The sequence below is a fragment of the Stegostoma tigrinum genome, chromosome 40 (genome assembly GCF_030684315.1).
Source record: "Stegostoma tigrinum isolate sSteTig4 chromosome 40, sSteTig4.hap1, whole genome shotgun sequence".
Classification (NCBI taxonomy): domain Eukaryota; kingdom Metazoa; phylum Chordata; class Chondrichthyes; order Orectolobiformes; family Stegostomatidae; genus Stegostoma; species Stegostoma tigrinum.
In genome coordinates this window covers 12,891,663-12,906,533 of record NC_081393.1, presented here as the reverse complement: position 1 = coordinate 12,906,533, position 14,871 = coordinate 12,891,663, and the positions used below count along the sequence as shown (strand labels likewise).

At 42.4% G+C, this 14,871-nt stretch overlaps 1 protein-coding gene across 6 annotated transcripts in view; it reads left to right on the top strand.

Moving 5' to 3' along the window:
- The window catches only part of zmat4a (zinc finger, matrin-type 4a), a 164,413-nt gene that overhangs the window by 73,439 nt on the left and 76,103 nt on the right, over window positions 1–14,871 (top strand). For all 6 annotated transcript variants that reach the window (XM_048523224.2, XM_048523228.2, XM_048523223.2 and 3 more), the window contains one exon: window positions 5,085–5,238. In XM_048523224.2, coding sequence (XP_048379181.1) covers window positions 5,085–5,238 — 154 coding nt within the window. The remainder of the gene's footprint in view (window positions 1–5,084; window positions 5,239–14,871) is intronic.

Here is a 14,871-nt window from a genome sequence, read left to right as displayed (position 1 = left end):
TCCCACTGCGCTAAAACCTGTTCATTTCCGCAGTTTTTATTTCCATGACTGCTGCATCCTTTGTAGATAAGTGATTTGTAACCAAAACCATATGCTTCATAATACTACAGCTGCCCCTGCTGTGTGATAAGCAGCTCGCATGAAATTTTTGCCTGTTTAACAAATGTTTAGTGTCACTGGCATTCTCTCTCTCTGTTTGTCTTAAGCTTTCTACGCTGCTAAATTCTAAAGCTCAATAACCAACAACTCAGATTGATAAAAGGTGTTATGAAATTCACCCACACACTCCCTTTTTAATTTCATAACAGTTTGCAGACTTCCATTCCTGATGGATGCAGGTCAACATTGGGGTGCCGTTCCATGCTGTGTGCAGCCCTGTGATCCCTTGCTGTGTGACTATTCCATATCCTGACCCTGTACAGTGAGGAAGCACCCACCTGTGTTCCCTGTCACTTGCCCATTGGGGTTACAATAACCATCATAGTGTACTGACCAGAAACTAATCAAGAATGCATCAGAGATCTATCACCGTCAATCTGTCCTGGAGTACTTGTGCTGATGTGACAGTCATGAAGGCACGAGACTGGCTGCTCTTCCTCAGAAGAAGGCAGCTAAGCAAGTTAAGCATGTCTCTTAGAACTCTCACCACCTTTTGTTGATGCACCATGGACAGTATTACATCTGGATGGATCATGGCTTGGTATGGCAACTGCTGTGCCCAGAACCAGAAGAAACTACAGAGAATTGTGAACACATTCCAGTCCATCATGCAAGCTAACCTTACATCTGTTGACGCCATCTACACTTCTCGCTGCCTCAGAAAGGCAGCCAACATCATCAAAGTCCCCTTCCACCCTGGTTATAATCTCTTCCAGTCTCACGCATTCAATACAAAAGCTGATTTTAGACTTCTGAGTGGATCTCTCAAATTTCAAAAGTAATGTTGATTTTGCCTTTTATGCATCCTCTTTGCAGCCAAAACTTTGTATTCCTCATTCAATCACCGTTGTGTTCATTCACCCTATGATTGTATGGTATGATCTACCTGTATTGCAAGCAAAATACAACTTTTCACTGCACCTAGGTACATAAGACAATAATAAATCAAATCAAATGAAAATTGGCACAATTGAGCCAATGTAGTCAGCTCAGTCAGAAACCAAGCAGTGGATTACCCATGTAACCCCTTCCTGGACTTTCTCATCCACCTCATAAAAACTGCTGTTCAAATCCATGTGGTTCAGACCTCTTCCACTATTCTTAACATTTGGCACCACTATACATCGTCCTCCTCCCCTTCCCCACACTTTCCCGGCTCCCTCCACCAACTGCATTGCTAGAAATTGTCAGTCAGCCTGTTCAAATGTCTCTGGAGCAAGTGAGGTTTTTTACTAAACCTTCTGGCTCAGAGTTAGGGAAACTATCACTATGCCTCCAGAACCCTCCTTTTTCATTTTCATCCTTGCCAGTGACTGTGTCCCTCCTTGAGGCCTCTGTGGCCTCAGCATCCCACACTTTGTCTCTGTCACCGGTACATGTCCATCCTGCATTTCATCTTCAGAGGACAAAATTGGAGTTAACCTGATTGCTTCTAACATACAAAAATGCAAAAGTGCTGAGAGTTTGAATGGTCTTCTGAACTCTGCCGGTAAACCTCATCCATTCAGATTGGAAGGACCTGCAGGTCCGGGGACTGTGTGAGTGAACCCTTTACTGCAGAGGTTGCCCCCTGAAATAACTGCACAGAGGCTGGTATCCCATCACCAAGTCACTGTTTATTTACTCTTGCACTGTACATGGACTCTGACTGGTTTGCTCAAAGCCAGTCCCTAGAATCAGGAGACGCTCTGAATCTCCTGCTTATATCTGTCAGCCAGGGCTCTCTGATTGGCCAAGGCTAACAAACCTAATCAAGGATATCATCGACTTGGCCCTCTTCCCGTTCCTGACAATCCAAAGAAGTAAATATCAAGCGTTTATACTTCGATTAAACATTGCTGTCTTCAGATCCTTGGCCTATTAAAAAAGCAGATAGAGGAAATATTGAGTGTCCACCCACAAGTGTCACAGAGGAAATCTTTTGGCTAAACCTTAATGCATTTCCTTTTGTCTTGTTGCTGTGGTGATTTGATGGTGCTTGGCAAGTGGCATTTCAGTATCATGTTTAGGAGGTGATTCAGAACCAGCTCATATTCCATCTGGAGTTTTGCTAGCCACCAGATCTTTGTCAACTCTCTTAAAATGTACCCATATACGAAGTTTGAAAACTTGTGTTCTTGTCTGAAAATAAATTCCTCAGTGGCCCTTTAAATCAAATTTTAAAGTGCTGTTCAGAATTTCCATTTGACTACTCCATCTTACTGACAACAGGAATCACCGACAAACCAGCACCTTTCATCCTGATGGATGCAGATCAACATTGGGGTGCAGTTCCATGCTGTGCGCAGCCCTGTGATCCCTTGCTGTGTGACTATTCCATATCCTGACCCTGTACAGTGAGGAAGCACCCACCTGTGTTCCCTGTCACTTGCCCATTGGGGTTGCAATAACCATCATAGTGTACTGACCAAAAACTCCTTGCAAGTTGGTTTCATGAACATACTGTGGCATTCAACAAATATTGTATTATTCTTTTTATTTAACTTTTTCCATTCAGATTTGAGAAGCCAAATGGTTGTTCCCCTCAGTGGGAGACTCTAGGAGGACATAATCTCAGAATGAGAGATCACACATTTAAGAGAGAGATGTGGCGGAACTTCTTCTCTCAGAGGCCCTTTACCATAGAGGGCTTCGAGACTGAGTTGATAAGTATATTCAAGTTTCGGACAGGAAGATTTTTAATCAATCAGGGAATCGAGGATCATGGGGAAAAGGCAGCAAAATGGAATTGAGGATTATCATATCAGCCACTGTATCATTGAAGAGTGGAGCAGACACGGTGGGCTGAATATCCTACTTCTGTTCCTATGTCTTGTGATCTTCCTTTCAAGTTCAGTTGCTCAGTTGTCTTTCACTGGTCTTGGTCTCACAGAAATGCCAGTTGACTTAAAATTTCAGCTGCTATTGCCCATATAAATAAAGTATTGAGATAGCCATCTTTTGAATTTCAGTAATAAACAGAGTGTTGGAGACACTCAGCAGTTCTGGCAGCATCTGTAATTTTTGTTTTGAGGTTTAGTGGTGGACAACTCAACCAGAGTTGTAGTGCAAACAGAATAATTTGTGAATCAGACACATTTGACTGGTATTTGAGTGCTGCTAACTGTAAGTCATTACCAGTTATTAATAAGTGGATGTCATGGTGAACCTCCGTGTACTGGTAAATATTTCAGTAGCTGTTTGATTGACCTGCTAATTATACAAGTCCTGGGAGAAAATTCCTGTCTGTATTCTTTTGAAACCGCCAGAAGTCTGGACCTCCACCCCATAATTCACATCTCACTTGAAGAGTTGTTGAGTGAGTTTTTGGCCAGCCCCCTTCACACGCACTCTATCGGGGAGTTTAGCCCCAGAAATCTCTGCAATTTGTACTGCTAATAGACTTGCTGTTTCTGAAAGACAGACTTCACAGGAATTTTGTTTTTAAGAAACGAAGGGTAGGCCAGTCATCTTACCTGATTAGAGTCACATAGTGTCAGTGGGAGCTTGACTGAAAGTTCTGATCATTTCCATTAAATTCATGTGCAGGGTTCTAAGTTGTGTGTTGAGGAAGTAATTTGCAATTAAATTACGAGTTTGTAACAAACTTGTCCAGGAATAAAATTTAAACTCACAGATTTTATCTTTCTGTAAGGGGATCACCTTTGATCCCATTTCCCCTCTCATTCCAAGAAAATCATGTTTATTTTTTAATTTTAGGCTGCGGAGATCAATATCACATTTGCAGTATTAAAGTAAACTTAAAGTCACCTAAAATTTAGGTCTCCCTCCATTATCACATTTCTTAGCCTAGCCTTTGGTTTCCACTTACGGAAGTGCAATACTCAGTGATAATTTTTCCCCTCATGGTAATATCAGTCCAAATTCTGAGCATTAGGAGAGTGCAAGACTTGATCCAAAGCCTCATAAATTCATGTTCATTGAAGGGAATTGTGCTACTTCAAGAGCCCACTGTTCCTGAATCGCAGCAAACAATCTATGTTGTCCTGTGGTGTGTTGTCAAAACACCAATTCCGTGCACCATGACATGATACCACACATTCCTCTTCTTTGCACCGCAGCTACTTTAATTAGTTGTTGATTTCCATCCCGCAGCTTCGCCAACTATTGTCAGATTTGTGACACAGTGCTGAGTTTCCAGTGCTTTCCTTTCCATTTCCCTCATTCTTTTCATCAGCATCCTTGAGAGGCAACTTGGCGCCACTCTGATGAGAGTTCCATTCTCCTCCTACATATTCTGAAAATCTTCCAGGTTGAAACTAACTGATGTGAACAAATCTGGAAAAATGGGCCTTTTACGTTGGAACAGATGTCATAGCAAAGTTTTTCAAAAATATCAAGGACTTGAACAGCAGTAAATGTTTCCTTCTGCAGTCAACAAATTGAGAACAAGAAGGTTGAGATTTATAACTATCTATTGAAGAATGAAAGCATTAGGAAATTGATTTTTTCACATATGGGGTTATTAGGTTGTTTTGAGTGACCAATGAAGCAAACAGTTTAAAACAAATTTGAATAAGTATTGGAAAGGAAGGAATGTAAAATGATATATATAAAAGTTAAAAGTTGGAATTTAGAAAACAGCTCCATTTGAAGGTTGAGGAACAGTATGTGGCCACTGCTCCATCTTGTCCCTTTCTGAGTGTTTATTCCTATGACAGGAGTATCATTGATGTATTTCCTTTTTAAAACTATGGACTGAGCCACAATGAAATCATTATAATTAACTTCTCACTAAACCTCAGTCTGGGAAACAAAACCAATCATCTGGGATTTTAGAAGCTTGAAGTATTTGTGATAAACATCAAATTTTTCAACTATTTCTCCCATTATCTTTATTTAAGGAATGTTACTGAGTAGATGGGGAGGGGGCAGTGGGTAAATAATGGAGCAACTGACATATATGTCTTCTTTCCTTTGTGCAGGGAAGTGGTGATGGAGATGTGGACAAGAACAAATGCTGCACGCTGTGTAATATGTCGTTTACCTCTGCAGTGGTAGCACAGTCACATTACCAAGGCAAAATTCATGCTAAAAGACGCAGGCTATTGCTGGGAGAGGAGCCATCTTTTGGAACAGGTGGGTTCTTTCGTATTGTATTTTGACCTAGTTCACGCAAGAGAGAGAATCGAAACCCCAAAAGCACTTGAACGGGTAGCTCGGTTTGATAGCGTGTTCTTTCAATTCAAACAAAACTCATTTAGCGGAAGACACCAAGGTCTATGAGATTTGACTAAAAAGTAAATTTGTACAAAAGAATTAATCTGTGTGATAAAACACGCAAGATTGTTTGCATTTGCAGAGCTTTTAAGATTTTTTTCATGCAGCCACTGAAAAGGCATACTCAGGCAACATCTCAGGCAAAAAGATTTGAATGATTTTACTCATTTGGTTTTTGGATTTCACCTTGGTAGCTTTTCAGTCTGTTTTAATCACTGCTGCTGGTTTTTATTTCTGGCAGGCTCTGCCAGCAGCTGCTTTTGCACTACAGCTGGTGCTGCTTTGTACTATAAGACCATTTCTTCCAGGTTAGCTCACAACCAGAGCAAATATTAGCACTGATAAAGAGCCTATTACTCTTGTATTACTTTTGGCCCAGGGATGAATGGATGTCAAAACTCCAGGACAAATTGCAACCCCAAAGAGCAGAGTGGTTTTCAGAAGCTAAGCATGTGCATGGCTTCTGATTTGACCAGCTGATTTTCAAACTCCTGCTTCGGGCTCCAAGCTTTCCCATTGGCTGTGGTGAGAAAAGTAATAGCCGTGAAACCATATCGAGTCAACCAGCCATTCCCAGACATGCATTTCCGATGAATAAGACCCAAGAAAACCCATCACGGTATGTAACCCAACTTCACATTGCTTGTCGGCAAAAATGGCTCAGCCGAATGTATCTCATTTCATCTTTTCCACAAACGCCAAGAGTTTTAAGAAATGCTGGGTACAAGTTGCAACCAATGTTGTAGTTATTGTTACTTTGCTATCTTGTCTGAACATGGATTCCAAAGTACCCGTTTGATCATATGATAACTTTGATCCCCAGCTTTGTCTCATAATAATGTCATATTTTGTGAAAGCACCATGTGATCCTAGGTTAACTCAAAGGAGACTTGTTCAATGTACGTTCATTAACATTCACTATCCTGTAGTGATCATTGTGAAGTTGCTTGTTTTTTTTTGGCCATGGGGCTGGTTAATTTTTGTCTTTTTTGCGATACAAGCTGGTTTCATAATTCAATTGAAGGTTTCATTTCAGCAAAAATAAATAGCTTCAAAATGTAAACAAGGTATATGTAAAACTATAAAATATTACAATCAACACATCATTGTTAATTGAAGAAAATGTTCGAAATACTCAGACCAAACAGCAGCTGCGGAGAGAAAACATGAATTAACATTTCACGTTGGTGGGCTCTCACCACAACATAGGCATGAACATTAGTCTTGTTTCTCTGTCCACACGTGCCGTCCAATTCACTGAGTATTTGCTGAGTATTTTCTCGTAGGTTATGATCATCCACAGTGTTTTGCTTTTTGCACGACAGTGTGTCAATATTGAGTCCTTAACATTCGATTCAAATTCATGCAATTTCATTTTTCCATTAAATGACCTCTGGAGTGCTATTCGTTCATACTGAATGGCAGGGTTTTGTTGTGGTCAAAATGGGTCAAGTGCTGTTGCTTAGCGAGAGAGAGAGAAATGAGCTTGGCAACTCAAAGATAGCATCAAAGGTCATCACAATTCATCAGATAATATAGAGCTGACCAATATACAAAAACATTTGTTTCATTGGTTTTGAAAAGCATATCATCTTTAAACTGAATCGTAGAGAGTACAACTAACTGAAAAATGCTTAGAACTCCTGGAAAGTTGCTCAAAATAGGAAATCTATTTCAAAATTTAATTTTGTATAACTCAGCATATTGCTTCTATCGAACATAGTAAACTAATCTTAACAATATTTCTCCTACTATCTTGAGACTAATGGTGCTTAATAGATGCAAAGGAGAGGACTGCAGTGTAAATGAGAATGCAGCCATGCTTCAGGTCATTTAAAACATGTGTTTTGTTTTGGTTAATAAAATTCAACCGTACTTTTATGCTGTAAACAGTGCCAGCAGATTTCATCTGTTTACCATTTGCTACTCAAAGCATAGAAGATACAATGGAAACATCTTTCACCATTACCAATATCTTGCGTGGATTGCCGTGGTTTTATTTGAGTAAGTCTGCATGTGATCATCAATGCAAAGCAGACCAGCAGGTTCATAGTCTCTACTCTCAGTCTGCATCCAGATTGCTGACCTCAAATGAGAAGATGCATGAGATTTGACATGTACATTCCCTTGGGCATCAAGGAAAATTATGTGCTCCTGCTCCCTATCTCAATGTTGTAACTGGTGCTAGACTGTCTTGTTACACTGAAAGTACTTCACAGGTTCTTTAAGGTCTGATCAAAATGATTACATGAAGGTAAGTGTGCTTTGATTTCAAAATTAATCTATTTAATATATACATGTACAAACTAATGAGTGAATCTGTACGCTTAAACTATGGACTATATATTTAGATGGTCGAGGTTAACACATTTATGAGCAAACATTTATCAGTGAACTAACAAGTATCACTGTGTTCTGGCTGTCAAGGACTCCACATTGCAATGGCTGGTCTGGAGAACTCGAAGTTCCTGACACTGTTAGTGATCCCTGTCCAAGGTGAAGTCTGTTGAGTGTGACAGAGTCTCTGATATTCGTACTACTCTTCAATGTGCAGGCAATAAGTTGAACATAATCATCCAGGTGGCCCCATTGTCAACTACATAAAAGAATAGTTCCATATGCAATCACGTTCATGCAGCTACCCAGTGGCCAAAGTGAGCTGTTTTTGCACTATGCCAGTAACCTTCCACTTGTCTCCAATTGCTCATTGTCATGTTCAATTAACCCTTAATGATTAACCCTCAATGGTTTGGCTTGAGGACATCATTTTTGAGCCAACCACTGCATGGACGTACCCACATGGAAATGTCTGCTGCAAGAGGACTGTTCAAGAATCAATTCTGATAAGCCTCCTTAGACTCCTATTAATACAGCATATCTGACAAATGTTCAATGAAGAACCCAATCATTTTCTAAAGTACATGAAAGTACTCTGTGGTTTAATGTAAGAAAATGCCATTGATAGTCGCGGTGGCCACCTTGCTGTTGACCTCCAAACTGCAAATGTATATCTTTGGGTCACACTTCACAGCTAAATCTCTGCAAGCGAATTTGATTTTTAGTGGACAATGAATGCATGTTGCAGTCTCCATTTTGTGGCCATGTTTGAATAATACCAGCAGTGGTGCAGTTTGGGGACAGTGGTAATGACCCTACCTTAGAGCCAGAAGATGTGGGCTCAAGTCCCGTCTATTTGGAAGTGTGCCATTGCATATCTGAACAGATTGATTGAAAAAAATGGTGTTTTCCATAGTTGGGTTCATTTTTTTTTAGAAAACAGAAGCAATTTCCACCTGGGGGGGAAAAACTAGCTGATCCCTCAAAGAGGAAAGCAATCTACATTAATAAACATATGTGGAAAATAGACTGGCAATCCTATTTCTGACTTTGCCAGATGATTACTCACCAATTAACAATCACCTCTCATTCTTCTAAACTCCAAAATGTCTGGGCACATATCTTTCAGTCTCTCTTCAGAAGCACCTGTCTGGTGTCTGAACTTGGTAACTTTTAAGAACTTTACTAACACTGTTTGTTCCTCTCTTTCATCCTGTCATCAGAAGTAGCAGAACATTTAAGATTGATCAGAATATTTTTGAAGTTTGTATCACGTATAGGTAGGGTGGTTGAAAAGGCATTTAGCATGATTGCCTTCATTGCTCAGACCTTTGATTATAGAAGTTAGAACATTACATTGAAATTGTACAGGGTGTTTGTGAGGCCTCTTTTGGAATAGTATGTACATTTCTGGTTGCCTTGTTGTCAGAAGGATATTATTAAGCAGGAGAGGGTTCGGAGTGACTGAGCAGGATGTTGCAGGGAATGGAGGTTTGAGTTATGGTGAGAGGCTGAATAGGCTGGTACTTTGCTCATTGGAACAAAGGAGGTTAAGGGGTAACCTTATAGTGGTTTACTAAATCATGAGGGGTAAAGATAAGGTGAATGACAGGTCTCTTTTCACATGGGTGGGGGTTTCAAGACGAGGAAGCATATTTTTAAAGTGAGGAGAAAATTTTATGAACTTCCAGAGGAAGTGGTGAATGTGGGTCCAATTACAATGTTTAGAAGACATTTGGATAAGTACATGAATAAGAAATATTTGGTGGGATATGGACCAAATGCAGGCAAGTGAGATAAGTTCCATCTGGAGAAATGGTCGGCATGGACTGGTTGCACCAAAGGGTCTGTTTCCAAGCTGTATGATTCTATGACTCTCATATTAATTTTCAGATCAGTGGAATAAATCTCAAAAAAAAATCAACAGACACAATTAATTTACAAATAATAAGTATAAAAGCGATGAATTGAAATAATGATCATTCCAAAAAATGGTCCGAATAATAGGTATGGAATATTTAAGAACTTGAGGGAACAAAGTCCTTTAAGGTCTCAGATTAAACTTCAACTGACTTCTGACCAATCAGACTCCATTTTAAATGGTTACAGGTAGTGGGGAAGTCAGGTAACGAATGTACCCTCAGGAAATAGGTTGGTCTATAAATTCTAGGAGACGATGTCTCCATTTTGTTGTTATTTCTGCTTTTAACACATGGTGGCTAGATTTCCCTGGACTTGGAAATCCAGGAGGATAAAAGGATGAGAGAAGGGTTGGATCTGCGACGTGAGTACCTTTTGCAGCACTGCTTCTGGGCCAGGATGAGTTTTGGCCAGGCTAAACAAGCAAGCTCAATTCTGTCAGACATATAGTTTTCAGCTGTGCTGCTCCCTACCACTTTGCACTCCTTATTGAGATCTCTGACCCCAAATCTTGTACAACCTGCACACTCCACCCACGTAACTTGCCCGAAACCAACTTGCAATAATAACCTGCCACCTCCAACTGCCCCAATGGTGTCCCTCTCCCCAGCTCAGGAAATCCCTGACACCTGCTTCTCCATCTTTGACAATACCTGTGCAGCCTTTGTAGGGCGGTGCAGTGGCTCAGTGGTTCGTACTACTGCCTCATTGTGCCAGGAATGTGGGTTTGATTCCACCCTCCAATGAATCTCCATGTGGAGTTTGTAAATTCTACCTTTGTGTGATTCCTCAGGGTGCTCCAGTTTCCTTCCACAGCCAAAGATATGCAGGTTAGTTTGACTGGCCATGCTAAATTGCCCATAGTGTCTCGGGATGTGCAGGCTAGGTGGATTAGTCATGGGAAATGCAGGATTACAGGGATAGGGCAGGGTGGATGAATCTGGATGGGATTCTCTTCAGAGGGTCGTTGTGGACACGATGGGCTGAAAGGCCTGCTTCCACAGATATTCTATGATTCTTTCAATTACACTGGAAACCAGCTGGTGATACTTAAAAGTCATCATCTAGTCAACTTCTGGATTTGAATTTCTGTTTGGAGGCAGTGCAGATATTTTGAACATCTTGGGTGGTGCAGTCAGAAAGGACAAATCCACAGATACAAATGCTTCATGTTTTCTCATGTGAAACTGTGTCTGTTGCGAGCACAAAAGTGCTTTGCAGCAGTACTTAATGACATTTCTTTAGTACGGATTTATTTTGTCTTCTGTACCTTCTGAATTGAATGAGCAATAATGTCCAAGCTGCAGAATAATGTATTTAGCAGAAGTCCATTTCTGAAAAGAAGCCGAGCAATTTATCATCCCTGTCTGCAAATGTCATAATCCTTGAAGTCCCACTTCATCAGCAACCTGCATGATACCACTCATTCTGGTTTAAAACACCTTCTGTTTTGTCATATGTTATTCTTCCAAGAGAAATAAACAGCGTTAATAATATTTTAATGGTTTGCAATCCACATGACTCAAGCTGATCATAAATGTCACTTTTAGCAGCACTCCATCATTCGTATTACCCTCTTACACCACTGCTCGTGTGAGGTCGTCCATCTACGTTTAACATGCATGCAAAGAAAAGCTGGGGAAACAGGTTTTGCCCAAAATTTGTGCTCAGTAACAAAAGGGATGGTAACTGGAAAGACAAAATTCATGCAGGATTTCTGAGCTCATACATCAACTATTCATGTTGGGGAGGAGGTTGCATCATGTAATATCACCAGAATAATAATCCAGATAATAATGATAACATTGTAGCTAATAACGTTGAAACTTGGCTGAGGGAAGGACAGGACTAGCGCTCAGTCTTCCAGATTTCAGATGTTACAGGGACGTTAGAAAGAGAGGTAAGAGAGGAGTGGGAGTGGCATTTTTGATGAAGGACAACTTTACTCCTGCAATTGGAGAAGATATTTCTGAGGGATCATTTCATGAAAATCTATGGGTTGAAATTAGAAATAAGAAAGGAATGATCACCTTGATAGGATTGGACTATAGGCCCTCCCACAATAGTCAGAGGGAAATTGAGAATGGAAAATCATGTCTCTCAAATTTGATTGAGTTTTTTAATGAAGTAACCAAGAAGGTTGAAGAGGGCAGAGCGGTAGATTCTATTTACTTGGACTTCATAAGACTTGATAAGATTCCACATAGGAGATTAATTGGGAAAGTTAAGTGACATGGAATTTAGGATGAGCTTGTCTATTGGATACAAAATTGGCTTAATGGCAGGAAATAGAGTGGTGATAACACAGTGTGGAGCTGGAGGAACACAGCAGACCAGGCTGCATCGGAGTAGTGGGAAAGTTGATGTTTCGAGTCGGGACCCTTGTTTTTTGAACTAGAGGCTTGTGACCAGTGGTGTTCCACAGGGATCGGTACTGGGTCCACATTTGATTGTCATTTATAAAAATGATTTAGATGGGAATATAGGTGGCATGGTTACAGTGTTTGCAGATGACACCAAAATTTGTGTATTGTGGACGGTGCAAAAGTTATGGAAGATTATAAAGAGATCTTGATCAATTTGATCAATAGGCTGAGGAGTGGCGGATGGAGTTTAATTTGGATAAATGCAAGGTATTGCATTTTGGTAAGACAAACAAGTACGGGACTTATAAAGTTAATTGGAGAGTCCTGGGTATTGTCGAATAGAGACTTAGGGGTTCAGATACATAATTTTTAAAAATTTGCAACACAGGTAGACGGGGTGGCTAAGAAGGTGTTCAGCACACTTGCCTTCATTGCTCAGTCATTTGAGCGTTCGAGTGTGTGTAGCCCTGGTTGCCCAGTTTTCAAAAGGATATTATTAAACTGGAGAAAGTTCAGTAAGATTTACCAGGATGTTACTGGCAATGGGAGGATTTGGGATGTAAAAATAGACTGGAACTCAGACCTGCCGGGTCTTCACCATTCGCCCAAACCTCCCCTCAGTGAAGACCAATGGTCAGTCCTCAGTAAAGGGCTCACCTTTGTCCCCCTCCACTCTAACATCATCGAATAACGCTCACGCTTGGACGTTGAACAGTTTTTCCACTGCCTCCACGCTTACTTCTTTAGCGTGAGCCTAATCCTCCCTCGACTGACCCCTTTTCCTGCCTCCGACACACCCCCTCCTCCTGGACATCACCCCCAGGCCTCCTACCCTCCCTTGACCTCTTCACTCTTCATCTCCAACTGCAGTTGAGCCATCAATCGCCTCAACCTCTCCACCTCTCTCACCCACTCCAACCTCACCCCCCAACCCCAACCTCACTACAAAACTCACGGACAAAGGTGGAGCAGTTGTAGTATGGCACACTGACCTCTACATTGCCAAGACCAGGCGCTAGCTCTCTGATCCCACCCCCAACCACCAAAATATCATCTCCCAGACCATCAACAATCATATCACTTCAGGTGACCTCCCACCCATAGCCTCCAACCTCATCGTTCCCCAAAGCCGCACCACCCGTTTCTATCTCCTTCCCAAAATCCACAAACCTGACGGCCCTCGTCGGCCCATTGTCTCCGCCTGCTCCTGCCCCACCGAACTTATCTACACTTTCCTCAAATCCATCTTCTGCCTCCTCATTCAGGAATTCCTCACCTGTGTCCATGACAACAGTCATGCCCTCCAATTCCCTGCTCCCCAACACCTCATCTTCGCCATGGACGTCCAGTCCCTATATACTTGCATTCCCCACACTGTTGGCCTGAAGGCCCCATGCTTCTTCCTGTCCCACAGGTCGGACCAATCCCCCTCCGCTGACACCTCATCCACTTAGCTGAACTCATCCTCACCCTCAACAACTTTTCCTTCAATTCTTCCCACTCCCTACAGACAAAGCGGGTGGCCATGGGTACCCACATGGGCCCAAGCTATGCCTGCCTCTTTGTAAGTTACGTGGAACAGTCCCTCTTCCGTACCTACGCTGGCCCTAAACCCCACCTGTTCCTCCGTTAAATAGATTATTGTATCGGCGCTGCCTCATGCTCCCATGAGGAGCTCAAACAATTCATCCACTTCACTAACACCTTCCACCCCAACCTTAAGTTCACCTGGACCATCTCCGATACCTCTCTCCTTCCTGGACCTCTCTGTTTCCATTTCTGGCAACCATCTGGAAACCGATTTCCATTTCAAGCCTACCGATCCCCACAGCTACCTAGAATACACCTCCTGTCACCCACCTTCCTGCAAAAATGCCATCCCCTATTCCAAATTCCTTCGCCTCCACTGCATCTGCTCCCGAGATGAGGCATCCCACTCCTGCTCTTTTAAGGACTGCAAATTCCCCTCCACAGCCCTCGACCGCATCTCTCGCATTTCCGCAACTCATCTCTCACACCCACTCCCACAATAACAACCAAAACAGAATCCCCCTCGTCCTCACATACCACCCCACCAACTTTTGGATGCAACGCATCATCCTCCGCCACTTCAGCTACCTGCAATTTGACCCCACTACCAAGGACATTTCCCCCAACCCCCACCCTTATCTGCCTTCCAGAGGGACTGCTCTCTCAGTGATTCCCTTGTCAGCTCCACACTCTCCACCAACCCCATCACCTCCGGCACTTTTCCCTGCAACTGCAGGAAGTGCTACACCTGCGCCTACATCACCCCCCAGCTCACCCCCATCACAGGTCCCAAGAAAGCCTTCCACATTAAACAGATGTTCACCTGCACATCTGCTAATGTGGTATACTGAATCCGCTGTTCCCGATGTGACGTCCTCTACCTTGGGGAAATCAAGCAGAGGTTTGGAGACCGATTTATGGAACACCTATGCTCAGTTCACAACAAACTACTGCACCTCCAAGTCGCGAACCACTTCCACTCCTCGGACATCATGTCCATCATGGGCCTCCTCCAGTACCACAACGATGCCACCCGAAAGTTGCAGAAATAGCACCTGATATTTTGCTTGGGAACCCTACAGCCCAATGGTATCAATGTGGAATTCACAAGCTTAAAAATCTCCCCTGCCCCGACTGTATCCCAAAACAAGCCCAGCTCATCCCCATCTCCCTAACCTGTCAGTCCTTTCTCCCACCCATCAGCTCCTCCCACCTCAATCACCCCCCAACCTTCTACCTACCAGCCTCATCCCTGCCTCCTTGACCTGTCCATCTTCCCTTGAGTGACCTAACCCCCCCCCCGCCCCCAATTCCCCACATACTCACCTTTACCGGCTCC